Source organism: Leptopilina heterotoma, unplaced genomic scaffold, assembly GCF_015476425.1.
Source record: "Leptopilina heterotoma isolate Lh14 unplaced genomic scaffold, ASM1547642v1 Lhet_44, whole genome shotgun sequence".
Taxonomy (NCBI): Eukaryota; Metazoa; Arthropoda; class Insecta; order Hymenoptera; family Figitidae; genus Leptopilina; species Leptopilina heterotoma.
In genome coordinates this window covers 3,624,861-3,645,964 of record NW_025111084.1, presented here as the reverse complement: position 1 = coordinate 3,645,964, position 21,104 = coordinate 3,624,861, and the positions used below count along the sequence as shown (strand labels likewise).

The window sequence follows — 21,104 nt, the reverse complement described above, 5'->3', positions numbered from 1 at the left end:
GAGAATCAATTAAAATTTCGATAAAAGAAAAAATTATTTTAAAAAATACAAAAATATCTTTTAAACAAAACAAGGTAATTTTTAGGAAAAATAAAATATTTTTAATTCCATTACAAATGATTTTTCAAGTTTTAAGGTTTATTTTTCTTAAATGTTTTTATTTTTCTAAATTCCAAATTTAGAAAGTTTTTTGAAAATGTTGAAAATGAATCTTGAAATTTATTCTTGAAAATTTGTGCATAAAATTTTTTTCTAAAAAATTAGTTTAAAATTGCGTTTTTACTAATTTTTATTTGAATGAACACCAAGGAACTCGTCGGAATGGAACGATTGTTCCATGTTCTCTAATTGGTGGACTGTTTTAGTTGCGGGAAAATAGAAACCTTTCATTGGTGGACAATTTTTTTTGAAATTGTTATTGTAAAAAATGTTTATTTTCAAAATTTATTTTAGGATTTATTTAGTGAATTCAATAAATTTAATAAATATTATAATAAATGTATAAAAATAATGGAAAAATAGAAATTATTTTATTTTTAAATATAATTGAATATGATCAATTTAATTTGCCGATAATTAATAATTAATTATCTAAATTATTAATGCAAAATTTAACAATATTATTGTAAATTTAGTAAATAATTAGAAAAATGTTTAGTTTGAAATGTTTATTATTATTTGTCGGTAAAATAGGTTTATATACTGTTTGTTGTTCATATATACATTTATAGGTTATGTTGTCATAATTGCACGTGGTGTTGCACTACTGTACAAGCATGTTATTGTTTTTTTAGTTTTATTGTTTGAAAAATGTCACGTGAACCGAAATTAACAAACACTGCTCCTAATTTTTGGAAACCAGCAAAGTCACAAAATCCCGTAAGTACAATGAAATATTCTTTTAGCTTGCAAATAAATCATAATTTCGACTCTTGTACAAACTAAGGTAAACAATCATATTTATTGAAATTATAAATAAGAATCTATTTTTATAATTTGGCGAATAAATTAAATAGATTAGTTAATAATTAATAAAAGGGAAATTTTGTTTTGTTCTTTTAAAAATCGTCTTGTATTATTTAAACTAAAATGTTTTATTTTATTTACAGTTACTACAAACTCTTGGCACTCCGCACGTAGAATCTTTTAATTATTTTCTAGAAGAAGGTCTTGCAACAGCTATAAATGAAATTTATCCCATTCAATTTAGCGTTGGCAGTGGAGATAAAATAAAACTCTGGATTGAAAGTGCTCAAGTCAGAGAGCCATTAGTTCCGGAAGGTACATTGGGAGTAAAAAATCGCAGAATATTTCCAACAGAATGTCGACAACGAGGTTACACTTACAAAGGATTATTGACAGTGAAAATGGCATGGTCTGTCAATGGAAAAATCCAACCATCCATAGACAAAGATTTAGGAGAAATCCCGATAATGGTTAAGGTATTAGGACAATTTATAGTAATTTATAAAAAAATAGTTGAATTTATAAATTTTACAGGACTCGAATTTTAGAGAAATTAGATATGATTGCAGAAATTCAATTATGTTCAACTCTAATCGAGATTTTTTAATTTCAGTCGAATAAATGCCATCTGAATGGAATGAATCCTACACAATTGGTAGCGCACAAGGAACACGAGGAAGAATGGGGTGGTTATTTTGTTATAAAAGGACATGAAAAACTGATAAGAATGTTATTAATGACCAGAAGAAATTATCCCATTGCCGTTAAAAGATCTGGTTGGAAGCAACGTGGAAGTTTATTTAGTGATCTCGGTATTTACATAAGATGCGTTCGCGACGACAATACTGCAGTGGTAATTTTTTAAAAATAGTAATTTATAAATACCAGTTTTTATTTATAATTAATATTTTTAATTTATCCAGGACTAAAGAAAATTTAAATTTTGCATACATTAAATTTGTTTGTAAATGGAATTTACTTTAAATTTACATTTATAAATTAGAATTAGGAACTATTTTCAAAGTACATTTATAAATTAGTATACTAAAAAAGTAAAAAAAAATTAGTATAAGGAAATAGATAATAATTATTAATTACAAATAAAATTTTTAATTTTTGATTCTATTTCCAGACGAATACGCTGCACTATGTTACAGACGGAACGGTTAAATTGGCCTTTTCACATAGAAAATACATGTATTACATACCATTGTTATTAATTCTAAAATGTCTCATGGACGTACCGGATATTTACATTTATAAAGCTTTAATTGCTGGTTGTGAAGATGATAAACAATATCACGGTTACATTGCAAATATGATGCGAGCAGTCAAAGAAGATGGTTTAATTACTCACGATCAATGTAAAGCTTACATAGGAAAATTATGTAGAGTCAAATTTTACGAAATACCAGCCGATGCAAAAGATTCCGAAGTCTGTGATTTTATAATTAAGTAAGTTTAGAAATTTCTTTCATTTATTCTCTTCTCTGAAAATAATCGTTTACTTTTCTTAACAATAAAATGTATTTTTAATTAAAATTCATATTCAAATCGAAATTTATATCTAAATGAAAATTTATATTTTAGATACTGTATAGGAATTCATCTCGACGATCCAGTAGATAAATTTCAATTGCTCGTTCACATGACAAAAAAATTATTTGCAGCTTGCCAGGATAAATGTGTAATTGAAGGTGTCGATGCAGTTATGATGCAGGAATGTTTATTGGGCGGTCATTTATATTTGCAAATTATTAAAGAGAAAATTTCTACATGGCTCAATAATGTGAGATTTGCCATTTTGAAACGTGCCAAGACAATTAATAATTACACCATAAAATCCCGTGAGTGAATATTACAGTATTTTATTTTTTGAAACTTGCTCAGCATTGTTTTTTTTATTTAAATAATTGAATTTTTGTCAATCTTTCTGATAAGAATTTCAGTTAAAATTTTAGAAAATAATTGAATACTAGAAGCTTTATAGTAAAAATTCTTATAAACAAATAATTAAATTTCTCTTCTCTGTCCATAGTGGATGTCGTAAATGCAATGAAACATTCCGGTTCAGTGGAAAATGCCATGGGAAATTTTATGGCGACAGGAAACATACGAACCGATAGCGGTTTGGGTCTTATGCAAACATCAGGTTTAACAATTGTAGCTGAAAATATTAACAGAATGCGATACATGAGTCATTTTCGAGCAATTCACAGAGGTTCTTTTTTCACCGAAATGAGAACAACGGAACATCGAAAATTGCTTCCGGACGCTTGGGGTAAATAATTTTGAATTATTATTTACATCTTTAAATTCATTTATTTTGTTTATTTCTCACATTTTTTACATTTTATACATTTTTTACAATTTTAATTTTTTCCACAGGATTTATTTGTCCAGTCCATACACCCGATGGAACGCCATGCGGACTCCTGAATCACTTGACAATGAGTTGTATTATAACGAAACATCCGGATCAAAAATTGAAGGAAGCAATTCCCGATTTTTTACTGGACCTAGGAATGTTACCACTATCAAGAGCTGACGATTGGAAAAATTCCCATTCTATAATGCACACAATTATGTTGGATGGAAAAATAATTGGCTTGATTGAGGATAAAATTGTTGCGCGTGTTGTTGATAAACTTCGTGTTCTTAAGATTAATAGTAAAATTCCTCCAACAACGGAAATTGTTTTGGTTCTCAAGAAAAATGTTCCGGCACAATATCCTGGATTGTATTTATTTACGGGACCAACAAGAATGATGAGACCGGTTCAAAATTTATCGGTGAAGAAAATTGAGCTCATTGGAACATTCGAGCAAGTTTATTTGGATATTTGTATTAAACCAGACGAAGCTCACGAGGGGGTGAGACATTATTTCTTTAAATATTTATGATCATAAATAAAACAATACTAAATAATTGTTTTAGTAATTTACATATTTACTAAATAATAATTTTAGTAATTTCCTTATTTACTAAATTATTATTTTTAATATTAAAAAATTTATTCACAGTTAACAACTCATCAGGAATTATCGAAAACTTCCTTCTTAAGCAATTTGGCTTGTTTAATTCCAATGCCTGACAATAATCAAAGTCCCAGGAATATGTATCAATGTCAGGTAATTAAATATTTTTCCCATTAAATATTTTATTTATTGAAATTTTAAAAAATTCTCAGCAAATTAATTTTGTTTTTAAAAAATAGAAATGATATTAAATTTAATCATCTTAATTTGATTTTCGTCTTTTTTTATTTTCTAAAACTTGGATTTATTTCACAGATGGGAAAACAAACGATGGGTACCCCTTGTCATAATTGGCTTCAACAATCGGAAACCAAATTATACAGATTACAAACTCCAGCGACACCGTTATTTAGACCGACTCATCATGATGACATTGGATTAGATAATTTTGCTATGGGTACAAATGCAATTGTCGCCGTCATTTCTTACACAGTAAAATATTTATAATAATTGAATAATTATTATTACTTTTTTTTTCTTTAAAAATTTGGTATTTATTTCTATTTTTTTTTACAGGGTTACGATATGGAAGATGCTATGATAATAAATAAAGCTTCCTACGATAGAGGTTTTGCTCACGGAATGATTTACAAATCCGAATTTATTGATTTGAAAGAACAAAAGGACTATTTTGCACGTGATCCAAATAATAAAGACCTGGAGAAGATTTTAGATCCTGATGGTCTTCCAAATCCTGGGACTAAACTTGAGAAAGGAACCGTTTATTACTCGTAGGCATATTTTTTTTATTTAATTTATTTTTATATTTATTTTGTTCTTTATATTTTTGTTCTTCTTTATATTTATTTTGCTCTGTATATTTTTGTTCTTCTTATTAATTTTATTGTTTACATTAATTTTACTTTTTATTATCGCAGGTATTGGAATTCAGATCAGAACGAATATACGACGGGAAAATACAATGGTAAAGAAGAAGTTTACGTGGACAATGTTAAACTTTGCGGTACTTTGCACAGCCACATTCCAAGAAGAGCTTGTATTACTTATCGAGTTCCGGTTAGTATTTTTATTAATAAATAAAATTCTTTTAAATTATAATCATTTAATCGTATGAGATAATTTGAGGAGACAAATTATTTTCAGCGTAATCCGAGTATTGGGGATAAATTTGCATCACGAGCAGGACAAAAGGGAATTTGCTCTCAAATGTGGCCACAAGAGGATTTACCCGTTTCCGAAACGGGACTAGTTCCTGATATTATTTTTAATCCTCACGGATTTCCTAGTCGGATGACAATTGGTAGGTGTTTAAGAATTCCAATTTAAATTCGCGTGTGTTTTGAAAAGAAAAGTAAAAAGAAGTTTTGAAAAAGAAAATTAAACGTAAACTTTAAATAAATTAGATTAATTTATTTATATTTTAATCTATTATTAATAATTGCTTTCGAAACTTGATAAATAAAAATTGAAAGCTTGGAAGTTAAAATTCAAGTTAAACTATAAATAAATTAAAAATTGAAATCTTGGAAGTTAAAATTAAAATTAAAATTAAGCTATAAATAAATTAAAAATTGAGATCTTAAAAGTAAAAACACTTTCTTGTATCATTGAAGCTATGATGATTGAAGTAATGGCTGGAAAATCGGCATCGATTCATGGACTCGTACACGATGCAACACCATTTAGATATTCCGAGGAAGACACTGCCGTGGAATATTTTGGTAAACTTTTAGAAGCAGGTGGGTATAATTATTATGGAACCGAAAGAATGTACAGCGGTGTTACTGGAACAGAATTACAGGCAAGTATTTTCATGGGTGTCGTTCACTATCAACGACTTCGACACATGGTTTCGGATAAATGGCAGGTTTGTATTTTTAATTCAGAAACTAATTTTAATTTTTAAAAAATAAATAATCTGCAATGTATAATACTACGAAATATGTTTCTCAATTTAAGGTGAGAAGTACAGGTCCTATTGACGCTTTGACCAGACAACCAATTAAAGGACGAAGAAGAGGTGGAGGTGTGAGATTTGGAGAAATGGAACGAGATTCATTAATCTCTCACGCATGTCCTTTTCTTCTGCAAGATCGTCTCTTTCATTGTTCTGATGAAGCCACGGTACGAAATAGAATTAAATTGATGATACAATTTTTTAGTTAAATTATTAGTTAACATAAACAAAATCTAAAATTATCTCGAATCTTTGGTAAAAAATCCAAAATTATCAAAAATTATCAAAAATCCAAATTTCTTAAAATTCAACATTTTTTCCTCTCTTTTATGGGATTTAGCTTTATTATTTTTGTGCTTTTGGAAAATACTTTACTCATTTAATAGTCTCGACTCTTTGGTAAAAAATCCAAAATTATCAAATATTATCAAAAATTCAAAAATCCAAATTTCTTAAAATTCAACATTTTCTCCTCTTTTTTATGGCATTTGGCTTCACTATTTTTGTGCTTTTGGAAAATGCTTTACCTATTTAATAGTCTCGACTCTTTGGTAAAAAATAAAAAATTATAGAAAATTCTCAAAAATTCAAAAATCCGAATTTCTTAAAATTCAACATTTTCTTCTCTCTTTCATGGCGTTTGGCTTCACTATTTTTGTGCTTTTAAAAAATACTTTACTCATTCAATAGTCTCGACCCTTTGGTGAAAAATCCAAAATTATAAAAAATTATCAAAAATTAAAAAATCCAAATTTCTTAAAATTCAACATTTTTTCCTCTCTTTTATGGGATTTAGCTTTATTATTTTTGTGCTTTTAGAAAATACTTTACCTATTTAATAGTCTCGATTCTTTGGTAAAAAATCCAAAATTATAGAAAATTCTCAAAAATTAAAAAATCCGAATTTCTTAAAATTCAACATTTTTTCCTCTCTTTTATGGCATTTAGCTTTATTATTTTTGTGCTTTTGGAAAATACTTTACTCATTTAATAGTCTCGACTCTTTGGTAAAGAATCCAAAATTATCAAAAATTATCAAAAATTCAAAAATCCAAATTTTTTAAAATTCAACATTTTTTCCTCTCTTTTATGGGATTTAGCTTTATTATTTTTGTGCTTTTGGAAAAAACTTTACTCATTTAATAGTCTCGACTCTTTGGTAAAAAAATCCAAAATTATCGAAAATTATCAAAAATTCAAAAATCTGAATTTCTTAAAATTCACCATTTTCTCTCCTCTTTCATGGCGTTTGGCTTCACTATTTTTGTGCTTTTTAAAAATACTTTACTCATTCAATAGTCTCGACTCTTTGGTAAAAAATCCAAAATTATCGAAAATTATCAAAAATTCAAAAATCTGAATTTCTTAAAATTCAACATTTTTTCCTCTCTTTTATGGGATTTAGCTTTATTATTTTTGTGCTTTTGTAAAAAACTTTACTTATTTAATAGTCTCGACTCTTTGGTAAAAAATCCAAAATTATCAAAAATTATCAAAAATTCAAAAATCCAAATTTCTTAAAATTCAACATTTTTTCCTCCCTTTCATGGCATTTGGCTTCACTATTTTTGTGCTTTTGGAAAATGCTTTACCTATTTAATAGTCTCGACTCATTGGTAAAAAATAAAAAATTATAGAAAATTCTCAAAAATTCAAAAATCCGAATTTCTTAAAATTCAACATTTTCTTCTCTCTTTCATGGCGTTTGGCTTCACTATTTTTGTGCTTTTGAAAAATACTTTACTCATTCAATAGTCTCGACTCTTTGGTAAAAAATCCAAAATTATAAAAAATTATAAAAAATTAAAAAATCCAAATTTCTTAAAATTCAACATTTTTTCCTCTCTTTTATGGGATTTAGCTTTATTATTTTTGTGCTTTTGGAAAATACTTTACCTATTTAATAGTCTCGACTCTTTGGTAAAAAATCCAAAATTATCAAAAATTATCAAAAATTCAAAAATCCAAATTTCTTAAAATTCAACATTTTTTCCTCCCTTTCATGGCATTTGGCTTCACTATTTTTGTGCTTTTGGAAAATGCTTTACCTATTTAATAGTCTCGACTCTTTGGTAAAAAATCCAAAATTATAGAAAATTCTCAAAAATTCAAAAATCCGAATTTCTTAAAATTCAACATTTTCTTCTCTCTTTCATGGCGTTTGGCTTCACTATTTTTGTGCTTTTGAAAAATACTTTACTCATTCAATAGTCTCGACTCTTTGGTAAAAAATCCAAAATTATAAAAAATTATAAAAAATTCAAAAATCCAAATTTCTTAAAATTCAACATTTTTTCCTCCCTTTCATGGCATTTGGCTTTACTATTTTTGTGCTTTTGGAAAATGCTTTACCTATTTAATAGTCTCGACTCATTGGTAAAAAATAAAAAATTATAGAAAATTCTCAAAAATTCAAAAATCCGAATTTCTTAAAATTCAACATTTTCTTCTCTCTTTCATGGCGTTTGGCTTCACTATTTTTGTGCTTTTGAAAAATACTTTACTCATTCAATAGTCTCGACTCTTTGGTAATAAATCCAAAATTATAAAAAATTATAAAAAATTAAAAAATCCAAATTTCTTAAAATTCAACATTTTTTCCTCTCTTTTATGGGATTTAGCTTTATTATTTTTGTGCTTTTGGAAAATACTTTACCTATTTAATAGTCTCGACTCTTTGGTAAAAAATCCAAAATTATCAAAAATTCAAAAATCCAAATTTCTTAAAATTCAACATTTTTTCCTCCCTTTCATGGCATTTGGCTTCACTATTTTTGTGCTTTTGGAAAATGCTTTACCTATTTAATAGTCTCGACTCTTTGGTAAAAAATCCAAAATTATAGAAAATTCTCAAAAATTCAAAAATCCGAATTTCTTAAAATTCAACATTTTCTTCTCTCTTTCATGGCGTTTGGCTTCACTATTTTTGTGCTTTTGAAAAATACTTTACTCATTCAATAGTCTCGACTCTTTGGTAAAAAATCCAAAATTATAAAAAATTATAAAAAATTCAAAAATCCAAATTTCTTAAAATTCAACATTTTTTCCTCCCTTTCATGGCATTTGGCTTTACTATTTTTGTGCTTTTGGAAAATGCTTTACCTATTTAATAGTCTCGACTCATTGGTAAAAAATAAAAAATTATAGAAAATTCTCAAAAATTCAAAAATCCGAATTTCTTAAAATTCAACATTTTCTTCTCTCTTTCATGGCGTTTGGCTTCACTATTTTTGTGCTTTTGAAAAATACTTTACTCATTCAATAGTCTCGACTCTTTGGTAAAAAATCCAAAATTATAAAAAATTATAAAAAATTAAAAAATCCAAATTTCTTAAAATTCAACATTTTTTCCTCTCTTTTATGGGATTTAGCTTTATTATTTTTGTGCTTTTGGAAAATACTTTACCTATTTAATAGTCTCGACTCTTTGGTAAAAAATCCAAAATTATCAAAAATTCAAAAATCCAAATTTCTTAAAATTCAACATTTTTTCCTCCCTTTCATGGCATTTGGCTTCACTATTTTTGTGCTTTTGGAAAATGCTTTACCTATTTAATAGTCTCGACTCTTTGGTAAAAAATCCAAAATTATAGAAAATTCTCAAAAATTCAAAAATCCGAATTTCTTAAAATTCAACATTTTCTTCTCTCTTTCATGGCGTTTGGCTTCACTATTTTTGTGCTTTTGAAAAATACTTTACTCATTCAATAGTCTCGACTCTTTGGTAAAAAATCCAAAATTATAAAAAATTATAAAAAATTCAAAAATCCAAATTTCTTAAAATTCAACATTTTTTCCTCTCTTTTATGGCATTTAGCTTTATTATTTTTGTGCTTTTGGAAAAAACTTTACTCATTTAATAGTCTCAACTCTTTGGTAAAAAAATCCAAAATTATCGAAAATTATCAAAAATTCAAAAATCTGAATTTCTTAAAATTCACCATTTTCTCTCCTCTTTCATGGCGTTTGGCTTCACTATTTTTGTGCTTTTTAAAAATACTTTACTCATTCAATAGTCTCGACTCTTTGGTAAAAAATCCAAAATTATCGAAAATTATCAAAAATTCAAAAATCTGAATTTCTTAAAATTCAACATTTTTTCCTCTCTTTTATGGGATTTAGCTTTATTATTTTTGTGCTTTTGGAAAATACTTTACTCATTTAATAGTCTCGACTCTTTGGTAAAAAATCCAAAATTATCAAATATTATCAAAAATTCAAAAATCCAAATTTCTTAAAATTCAACATTTTTTCCTCCCTTTCATGGCATATGGCTTTACTATTTTTGTGCTTTTGGAAAATGCTTTACCTATTTAATAGTCTCGACTCTTTGGTAAAAAATAAAAAATTATAGAAAATTCTCAAAAATTCAAAAATCCGAATTTCTTAAAATTCAACATTTTCTTCTCTCTTTCATGGCGTTTGGCTTCACTATTTTTGTGCTTTTGAAAAATACTTTACTCATTCAATAGTCTCGACTCTTTGGTAAAAAATCCAAAATTATAAAAAATTCAAAAATCCAAATTTCTTAAAATTCAACTTTTTTTCCTCTCTTTTATGGGATTTAGCTTTATTATTTTTGTGCTTTTGGAAAATACTTTACTCATTTAATAGTCTCGACTCTTTGGTAAAAAATCCAAAATTATCAAAAATTATCAAAAATTCAAAAATCCAAATTTCTTAAAATTCAACATTTTTTCTTCTCTTTCATGGCGTTTGGCTTCACTATTTTTGTGCTTTTGAAAAATACTTTACTCATTCAATAGTCTCGACTCTTTGGTAAAAAATCCAAAATTATAAAAAATTATAAAAAATTCAAAAATCCAAATTTCTTAAAATTCAACATTTTTTCCTCTCTTTTATGGGATTTAGCTTTATTATTTTTGTGCTTTTGGAAAATACTTTACTCATTTAATAGTCTTGACTCTTTGGTAAAAAATCCAAAATTATCAAAAATTATCAAAAATTCAAAAATCCAAATTTCTTAAAATTCAACATTTTTTCCTCTCTTTTATGGGATTTAGCTTTATTATTTTTGTGCTTTTGGAAAATACTTTACTCATTTAATAGTCTCGACTCTTTGGTAAAAAATCCAAAATTATCAAATATTATCAAAAATTCAAAAATCCAAATTTCTTAAAATTCAACATTTTTTCCTCCCTTTCATGGCATATGGCTTTACTATTTTTGTGCTTTTGGAAAATGCTTTACCTATTTAATAGTCTCGACTCTTTGGTAAAAAATAAAAAATTATAGAAAATTCTCAAAAATTCAAAAATCCGAATTTCTTAAAATTCAACATTTTCTTCTCTCTTTCATGGCGTTTGGCTTCACTATTTTTGTGCTTTTGAAAAATACTTTACTTATTCAATAGTCTCGACTCTTTGGTAAAAAATCCAAAATTATAAAAAATTATAAAAAATTCAAAAATCCAAATTTCTTAAAATTCAACTTTTTTTCCTCTCTTTTATGGGATTTAGCTTTATTATTTTTGTGCTTTTGGAAAATACTTTACTCATTTAATAGTCTCGACTCTTTGGTAAAAAATCCAAAATTATCAAAAATTATCAAAAATCCAAATTTCTTAAAATTCAACATTTTTTCTTCTCTTTTGTGGGATTTAGCTTCATTATTTTTGTGCTTTTGGAAAATGCTTTACCTATTTAATAGTCTCGACTCTTTGGTAAAAAATAAAAAATTATAGAAAATTCTCAAAAATTCAAAAATCCGAATTTCTTAAAATTCAACATTTTTTCCTCTCTTTTATGGGATTTAGCTTTATTATTTTTGTGCTTTTGGAAAATACTTTACTCATTTAATAGTCTCGACTCTTTGGTAAAAAATCCAAAATTATCAAAAATTATCAAAAATTCAAAAATCCAAATTTCTTAAAATTCAACATTTTTTCTTCTCTTTCATGGCGTTTGGCTTCACTATTTTTGTGCTTTTGAAAAATACTTTACTCATTCAATAGTCTCGACTCTTTGGTAAAAAATCCAAAATTATAAAAAATTATAAAAAATTCAAAAATCCAAATTTCTTAAAATTCAACATTTTGTCCTCTCTTTTATGGGATTTAGCTTTATTATTTTTGTGCTTTTGGAAAATACTTTACTCATTTAATAGTCTCGACTCTTTGGTAAAAAATCCAAAATTATCAAAAATTATCAAAAATTCAAAAATCCAAATTTCTTAAAATTCAACATTTTTTCTTCTCTTTTGTGGGATTTTGCTTCATTATTTTTGTGCTTTTGGAAAATGCTTTACCTATTTAATAGTCTCGACTCTTTGGTAAAAAATAAAAAATTATAGAAAATTCTCAAAATTTCAAAAATCCGAATTTCTTAAAATTCAACATTTTCTTCTCTCTTTCATGGCGTTTGGCTTTACTATTTTTGTGCTTTTGAAAAATACTTTACTCATTCAATAGTCTCGACTCTTTGGTAAAAAATAAAAAATTATAGAAAATTCTCAAAAATTCAAAAATCCGAATTTCTTAAAATTCAACATTTTTTCCTCCCTTTCATGGCATTTGGCTTCACTATTTTTGTGCTTTTGGAAAATGCTTTACCTATTTAATAGTCTCGACTCTTTGGTAAAAAATAAAAAATTATAGAAAATTCTCAAAAATTCAAAAATCCGAATTTCTTAAAATTCAACATTTTCTTCTCTCTTTCATGGCGTTTGGCTTCACTATTTTTGTGCTTTTGAAAAATACTTTACTCATTCAATAGTCTCGACTCTTTGGTAAAAAATCCAAAATTATCAAAAATTATCAAAAATTCAAAAATCCAAATTTCTTAAAATTCAACATTTTTCCTCTTTTTTATGGGATTTAGCTTTATTATTTTTGTGCTTTTGAAACATACTTTACTTATTTAATAGTCTCGACTCTTTGGTAAAAAATCTAAAATTATCGAAAATTATCAAAAATTAAATAAACCGAATTTCTTAAAAAAAAATTTTTTAATACGTCTTTTTTTAAATTTTATTGTAGAAAGGGATTCAATTTTGCATACAGACAGACAGACAGAAATTTTTTTTAACATCTTTCGAATTCCAATGTCTTAAATTGAAAAAATATATAAAAATTTTCAAGCTTGGAGCAATGTACAGACAGATGTCTGATTTTATTAATAATATAGATTGATAAAAATTACATTTATCGAATTCCAGATGTTGATTTGTCAACAATGTGGAACTTTGCTTGGTCCGGGAATGGAATTATCAGTAAGTAAAGCGGGAATTGGTGAGAGAAAAATTAGGTGCAGAATGTGTGACAATGATCATTCTTCTAAAGAAATTGATTTGCCCTACATCTTTCGCTATTTGGTTTACGAATTAGCATCGTGTAATATAAAGGTGAAACTCGACATTGAGGAAAAATAGAATTATAGATAAATACAATATTTAAAAAAAAAAAAATGCAAATCTAATAGACTTTATACATTTGTGTAATTTATGTAATAAAAAAATGAATTTTGAAAAAAAGGAATTCCAAAAATTACTTATTTTTATTATTATTATTATTATTTATTTGCTAATATTCAAGACTTTCAAGTTACAACAACAAATTAACAACATTATATTACAAATTTAGTTTACACATATCGCCACAAATTTATGATTATTAATTCTGTGTATTTACATGCATAATTACTATTTATTTTATTTCTTCTTTTTGGACAGAAAATTAAATTTACGATCAATACAACGAGATTAATCACGTAATTTTCTTTATAATATGGAATGTTAATACCTGATTTTTGTTTTTTTCCTTCCAAATTGATAAAATTTGTGTGATTCATTTTTAATGAAATTTGAATCGGAGAAGCGTGAATAGTTTCAATTACAGATTCATGGTGTATGTTTTAGTTAAAATTCTAACACGCGTAAAAACTTAATGGATTCTCTAAAATTCTAGACAAGCGTCAGGTAAGCTATTTTCGTTTTATAGTGAAAATTTTGGAAATAAATGATTATTTTATGCTTTAGCTGGAACTTGTGCACCTGATTTTGTTCCTTGCTGCGGTGTTCCTTGATCTTTCTCCAACTGCTTTCCTAAGTATTCCCTGTTGATGGAAAATTATAAGTATTAATTTTAATTTAATATTAAATTTTAATTTAATATTTTATTTAAGAAATTTTTACATTTCTATTATTCTTTTAAAAATATTTTCATTATCTTTCACTTACCAATTATGCACCATTAATTTCTGTACAGCCAATAAAGCTTCATATCGTACATTTGGATCCTCATGTCCAAGAAGTTGCATTACACGTTGCTTACCACCAAGTTGCTCAATAACGCTGGTGAAAAAAAATTATCAATTAAATTTTTAAGCAATTCAAAAATATGTAGTGAAAAAATAGAAAAATTTCTCACTGTTTTCCACGTGGATAGTGACGAACATATTCACCAATATCAAAACTTGCGACACTTAAAACTAGAGGATCTTTACTGGTCTCAAGTAAATGTACAAGAATACGAAGAAGCTCGTAATTTTTCTCATTCAAACGACCAGCATTCTCTCGCCAAAATTTGCCAGACTTGTGAACTGGTGACCATTCGAGACGACCAGATTTCACCTCTGTGGAATATTCATCAAATGAACTGAGATCCTGAACAGAAGCTTGTAATTTATCATTTAAGAAATCAATATCTCCGGTAATATCTTCATCGTCGAATTTTCGTTGACCCAAAATTGATAATTGTTTCAATACTTTACATTGGACCATTGCAATGCAATGTTCCTTGGCGACTTGTGCGTCTCCTACCTTTTCAATTAGGTTCTGAAAAAAAGCAAAAACAGTTAATTATGGGACAAATTACAAAATATTTTTTTTGTTTTTAAATAACAAGTTCAATTTCTCGATAATTTCAGATTTAAGATTTAGAAATTTTATATTAACTAATTAACAAATTAATTATTATTATTTATTATTTTTAAAAATTTTAATTCTTGATAATAATTCAATTATATTCGAAAATAATTAAATTCTCAAGAGGAATTCAATTGTTTAAAAAAATGTTAATAAAAGTTTGTAAAAGAATTCAATTATTCTTAAAAATTTGGTTAAATTTTGTATAATTCAATTATTTTCTTAATTAATAAATTTATTCGCGGGAATTTATCTTATAATTTTAATTTTAATATTAATAATTTGAAATTCTCAAATTTTTAACTTACTCTGAATACTGCGAGAATAATTCTCGTCACTTTTTCCTTTACAGAATCACTGAGAATGTCTGCCAAAATAGGAATAACATTGAATCTGAAAAAAGATTTTTTATTTTAAATCATTAAAATTTCTTTTTCAGTTTTTTTACCATAAAAAATATTGAGACAATTACTAATTAAAGAAAACCTACTTATTCATTTTCTCTGCCAGCAGAGGATTAAAGGTGAGCACCCAAAGGCAGAAAATAAGTTGATATTGCACTTGAAAATTGACACGGCCTGAAAGTACGCTCAATAATGTTGAAATACCATCGACGGAGACGAATGAAAATCTATATTCATCAATTCGCAGCATCATTTGAAGACATCTCGCCACAGATTGAATATAATCGTTATTCTAAATTCGAGAGAAAAAGAAAGCAAAAATAGTCATCTTTTTTCATTTACATTTTCTATTTATTTTTAATAAAACGAATGTTTATTGTTCTTATCTAATAATGTAGTTTTTTTTATAAAGAAATAGTAGAAACATTATGCATGCATGTTATCTGCATATTTTAATAAAGTACAGTCTATGTAAAATAAATCTAACATGCGCATCGCATTAATCTCCCTATTATTACTCGTTAATATATATAAGTAGCTAGTGCTTTCTCTGATTTAGAAAAAGTAATGGTGCATTTGATTTTAATTTGTAAAAGATCTTCTAAAATTACAGCTGATACCATAAAAAAAATTGTTAGCAATTTTTTTCCATGTTAATTAAAACCTAAATTAGTTTATTTACTTTTTTGTTTTTTACTTCTCTTTGTATTTTTTTCCTTCATTCTTTTTCCTTTTCTATTATTTTCTTCTGTTATTTTTATTTCTCCTATAATTTTTTTCTTTGAAATAGTAAAAAATATGTACTGAATACTATCAACAACAATTGTACTTAAGGTGTTATTTTTTTCCTTGAATTATTAAAATACTGGCAGAAAAATTGTACTTAACGTTATGGCGAAATTTTCTCTAAATGTTACAAAAAACCAACCGGATTGAGCAATTCATGTAGCTCATTGGCCTCCCCAGCCTCATTGGGGTTGTTGTCCTGCACTACCTCGGCATGCATGCTTCCCTCCTGAAGGGCATCGAACTAAAAAAACCCACTCGATGTGTCGTCCATTCGCGTTTTTCAATTATGTACATATTTTTCTATTTAATATTCTTTTTTTGTTTTTATATATATTATAAACCCACAACCTTGCCAATGAAAGCAACACTGATATTGCTGGATCGATAATACATGATTTAAGTTTCTATTTTAATATTCTCACTTTCGAATGTGCCTAGAAAACAAATACGAATTTGTTCTTTTTTTAAATCAGGGTTGCCACAAAAAATTACATTTGTTTTCCTCACTTTACCCTGATGGCGAGAAAATTTTTTTGACTTTTCCCCTGAACCTAAAGAATATTCTGATTCACTCTAAAATTCATTAGTAAGTAATAAAATTTTTCACATGAATTCAATTATTTAAAAAAGTGTAATAACATTCCTTGAGTAAGAATTCAATTATTTTCATGAATAATAAAATTTTTCGTAGGATTTCAATTATTTTTATTACAATTTTAAATAAATTCCTCGAAAAATGTAATTAATTTCAAAATTTTTTTTAAAAAATTCAATTACATTTTACAAATAATGAAATTTTTCGCTGAAATTCAAAATATTTCAAAATCTACTATTTTAATAAAATTTCTCAAAAGAATTCAATTTTTTTAAAGAAGATGTAATAAAATTCGTTGCAAGAATTCAATATTACTTTTATAAATAATAAAATTCTTCATAGGACTTCAATTATTTAAAACAAATGTAATAGAATTCGTTGCAAGAATTCAATTATTTAAGAGAAATGTAAAAAATTCGTTGCAAGAATTCAATTATTTTTCTAAATAATAAAATTCTTCACAGGATTTTAACTATTTTTTATACAATTTTAAGTAAATTCTCCGAAAAATGTAATTGTTTTCAAAAATTTTATTAAAATTCTTCAAAAGAAATCAATTATCAATTATTTTTAATAATTTTTGTAAAAGTTTTTTTGAGAATTTTCAATATTAAAAAATTCTACGAGAATTCAATTAATTAAATAAAAAAATAAATAGTATTAATTAATTGAATGTTTTTTAAAATTAAATTCTCACAAAGAATGTTATTAACAAATTTTTAAATAATTGAATTCTCTTGACGAATTTTAATAAAATTTTTAAGAATAATTACATTTTTCGAGGAATTTGATTTAAAATTGTCTTAAAAAAAATTGAAATTCTGCGATGAGTTTTATTATTTATGAAAATAATTGAGCTATTGCGAAGAAATTAATAAAAAATTTGTAAATAGTTGAATTCCTGTGAAATTTTTATTATTTATGGAAACAATTTAATGTTTGCTTAGAATTTTATCAAAATTTCTTTTAAATAATTTAATTCTTTTGAAATATTTTATTAAATTAATATTGAAAATCATTGAATTGAGAAAAATTTTATGAGAACAATTATGAAATTTATTTATTTAAAAAGAAATTATTGTCAATAATAGAAAAAATTGAAGGTTTTGTATTAGAAATCGTGGTAATTTTATAGTTTATGAGGCAAACAAAAATGATACCAAAATTCAGAATTTTCTTATGAATTCTAAAAATTATATTTTTTTGCAGTACTTTAATTAAAATTTCTGACTTTTCCCCGACCTGTGGCAACCCTGTAAATTGAAAAAAATTAATGAAACTTTCGCTCGAGAAATTTACAAAGCACCATTACCTATTGAGATTATGAGTTAGAGTTTGGATTTGTAACATTTTTGAATCATTTAATAACTTTTTTTATCGAGTTCTAATATTTTTTTCATTCAAAATCATTATATATTTTCTAAAAATAATTTTGGAGTAAATAATTTTTGCACTTTTTGAAAATTAAACCGATTTAAAAATGTTACAAATCATGTGTTAGAGTCTAGTGTCTAAATTCTACATTATGCCTAATACTCATGTTAGATTGTATCGTCAAAGCTTAGAAATATTCTAACTACGTGATGTCATTAATTGGTATAATTAAGAAATTAATAGTAGAATTTTTTGTTCGAATTTGTTAAACACATTTTAAGCGAAGAAGCATGCAGAGAAAAGCAAGTGTTTCTACAACTACATTTTAGAGTGAGATACAAAGAAAAAATTTAATATTTGTCTGAAACAAAACAGTAAGTTAATTTAACTGTGAAAAAAAAAGAAAAGAGAAATAAATTTTGAAATTCATAAATTCAATAGAATTTAGAAACTTGGAAGAAATAAATTTCTGGGACCATTCAAGTATTACTTTGAATAGTAATACTTTTTAATAGTATAAAAAAACTTACGCTCAATTTCAATTGATCTTTGAGCCACGTTAAATAAAATTGAAGATCAGTTTTCTCCATTAGCTCGTGACTCCAACAAGCGAGTTTCGCAATTATTCTCGATGTCATATTCATTATAAAACCATCAGGTCTATTTAGAAGATTTAAGAAAGGTCCCCAGACAGATTCACGTTTTCGATTTGAATGTTCACGGAAAATTTCAACACGACTGCGGTCTTCCTGTAAAAAAAATTATGGAGGTTTAGAAAAAGTTATTAAACAAATTTATTTTTTATCAATATACCTGTAGCATATCATCGATCATTATGAGAATATACTGAATAGTTTGATCCTTCGAAACATGACCAAGAAGATTTAAAAATGTCTTTGCTGCCTGACTTGGATTTTCTTTTAATTTTGCTTCCCTTGCTGCTGCGTCACTTGTGTCGAAAGTTGCTATAAAGTCGAAATCCTCCTTCAATATCATTTGAGATCTGGAAAAAATCAATTTATCAAACACTAAATATAAACTCATATCTTTATTTTTATTATTATTTACTTACTGGAGGTAAGATTGCCAATTAATTCGCTGACTTCTTATTTCTGCAGCCTGTTGTTGAAGAACACTCGTCGCTGCCAACATATCTAAGAAAATTTATTACAAAATTAACCCAGAAAATAATTAATTAACAAAAATATACAAATTAAAAGAATACTTAAATGAATTTCAATGTCAAACAAAAAATCAGAGAAAAACACTACAAGTCACGTTCGTGTTACGTCAAAATTGTCAATTTTTGGAACAATATTCAGGTTATGAATTTATAATGATGAACGTCAAATAAATTGGATAAACTTTAATCAAAATAATAACAATTTAAAAAGAATAGAATTAAAATCAAAGTAGAAATATTAACAAAATTGGGAGGGGCATAAAAGGCATGTGATTTTAGAAAAATTTCTCACCGATTTTCTCATCAGGCAGCTTAGGAATCATTTCCTTGATATTTGCTCGATCTGTCATTTTGGAAATAATTTAGATGTTAATTTTTGTAAAAATATTCGCCTTTTCAGGCGATTTTTCTCCCTTTTTTTCTCCAAATTATTTATAAATATCACTGTTTCTACTAAAGCTCAGCTGGTCGATCCAAGTCACGAGAATCACGAGACTATAATTTATTTGTACCAACTTAAATGCCTGTCAAAATAATAGTGACTTTCGCTAGGAAATTTTTTGATTTTCTATTGGTAGCAGTGATAGGACTACAGTTTAAAAATTTATTATTATTTTCATTTATTTGTTTCAGAAATGTAATTTTGATAGTCAATATTTATAGTCACTTTATTGACAATTTATTCTTAAAATGTATTACAATGTTAGAAATTATTTATTTGATTGATAATATTAAATATTTCTATTATTATAGGTTTTTAGAAGAAGATCATTTCAAATAATCCCTCGCACTTTCCACCAATTAGATTTTCTTACTGGCGCATGTGCAATGGAATTCGGTGGCGGCCATTTGCAATATTGGCAACTCTGCTTTCTACATTCAGTTGATCCGAGTTGATCGTAGTCGGTGCAGTGTATTAATTTTTACAAGTTTTTTCAAGTATTTTGTACTTATTTTAGTTAATTACCGACAAAATCTCGAAGATTCCTTTCTTATGGGTGAAGTACAATTCCAAATTATTAAAATATCCATTTTATTGTGTGTTAATCAGAGAATTGCATATTGCTCGACAAGTTGCCGTACCGGTACGCCATCTTGTTATATTTATACATTTTCCCACTTTTTATTGTGTTAATCATTAAATATTATGATAAAGATAAATAATTTGTAAAAAGTTTTGCAAATTTAGTTCAGTTGTGTCTAATATTAATGGTTGTAACTTGCTTGGTTCGCGGGTAAACTTTCAAGGTCAAAGTAATTCCAAGAATACAAACACAAGAGATTAAAGTTTCTAGTAATAATATAATTTCAATTAAAATTTACTCTTATTTCCTCAAATTCATATAAGTTGAAAAAATTATTGTTTAAATATTTTGTATAACAAGCAGGATAATTAATTTATTAACAATATTTAATACTATATTAAGCTTTAATAAAAATTCAACAAACAAAAATCTTTTGGCAACACTGACTTCGTGATGATAAAGTACAATGTTGGCTATTCTGCTTTTCTGTTGAAATATGTTCACAGTTGTTCGTTGTCAGTGCAGTGAGTTCAGATTCGCAAGTTTTTAGTAGTATTTTTTACTAATTTTAGTTAATCATAGTTAATTAACAGTAAAATCTGAAAGATTTCTTTGATATTGGTTATGTGTTACAAGTAAATCATTCAATTTTGTTGAATTATTTACTTTAATTGCTATTATTAGAGAATACATTATTTTCGACCGCTTGCTCTGCCGGTTTGTTTTTGTTCATCATAATTATGTATTTTAGTGTATTTTTCTATTGTTTATTGATTTTTCTAATTAATATTTGAATAAAATTAAAAATTTCGAAAGTTTTTTCTGAAAAATGTGTCAAGTTTTGTATAATATTTGAGGTTATAAATTATTCGTTTGGCGCGTTAACATTTAGCTATTAATGGGAGGGGGCCAATCAAAACAATACCAAG

At 26.1% G+C, this 21,104-nt stretch overlaps 2 protein-coding genes across 3 annotated transcripts; one reads left to right on the top strand and one right to left on the bottom strand.

The window, feature by feature from the left end:
• Positions 1-725: 725 nt before the first annotated feature.
• Positions 726-13,417, top strand: LOC122507028 (DNA-directed RNA polymerase I subunit RPA2). Its single transcript, XM_043619523.1, has 15 exons — positions 726-879; positions 1,110-1,442; positions 1,580-1,819; positions 2,099-2,421; positions 2,557-2,813; positions 3,005-3,247; positions 3,355-3,839; positions 3,990-4,097; positions 4,260-4,436; positions 4,521-4,735; positions 4,883-5,021; positions 5,109-5,265; positions 5,579-5,832; positions 5,925-6,089; positions 13,099-13,417. Exons 1-15 carry the CDS (start codon positions 811-813, stop codon positions 13,309-13,311), a joined length of 3,378 nt encoding a protein of 1,125 aa, XP_043475458.1. The 5' UTR covers positions 726-810; the 3' UTR covers positions 13,312-13,417.
• A 9-nt stretch (positions 13,418-13,426) lies between these two features.
• Positions 13,427-19,650, bottom strand: LOC122507029 (V-type proton ATPase subunit H). Of its 2 annotated transcripts, XM_043619524.1 has the most exons (10): positions 19,443-19,650; positions 19,040-19,121; positions 18,781-18,970; positions 18,498-18,716; positions 16,138-16,239; positions 15,296-15,501; positions 15,114-15,198; positions 14,309-14,715; positions 14,119-14,232; positions 13,427-13,994 (listed from the first exon to the last, which is right to left on the bottom strand). In XM_043619524.1, the coding sequence occupies exons 1-10, from the start codon at positions 19,498-19,500 to the stop codon at positions 13,907-13,909; spliced, it is 1,551 nt and encodes a 516-aa protein (XP_043475459.1). In that variant the 5' UTR covers positions 19,501-19,650; the 3' UTR covers positions 13,427-13,906. The 2 variants fall into 2 exon arrangements, with proteins under 2 accessions (XP_043475459.1, XP_043475460.1); XM_043619525.1 differs by lacking the exon at positions 16,138-16,239.
• Positions 19,651-21,104: the final 1,454 nt, after the last annotated feature.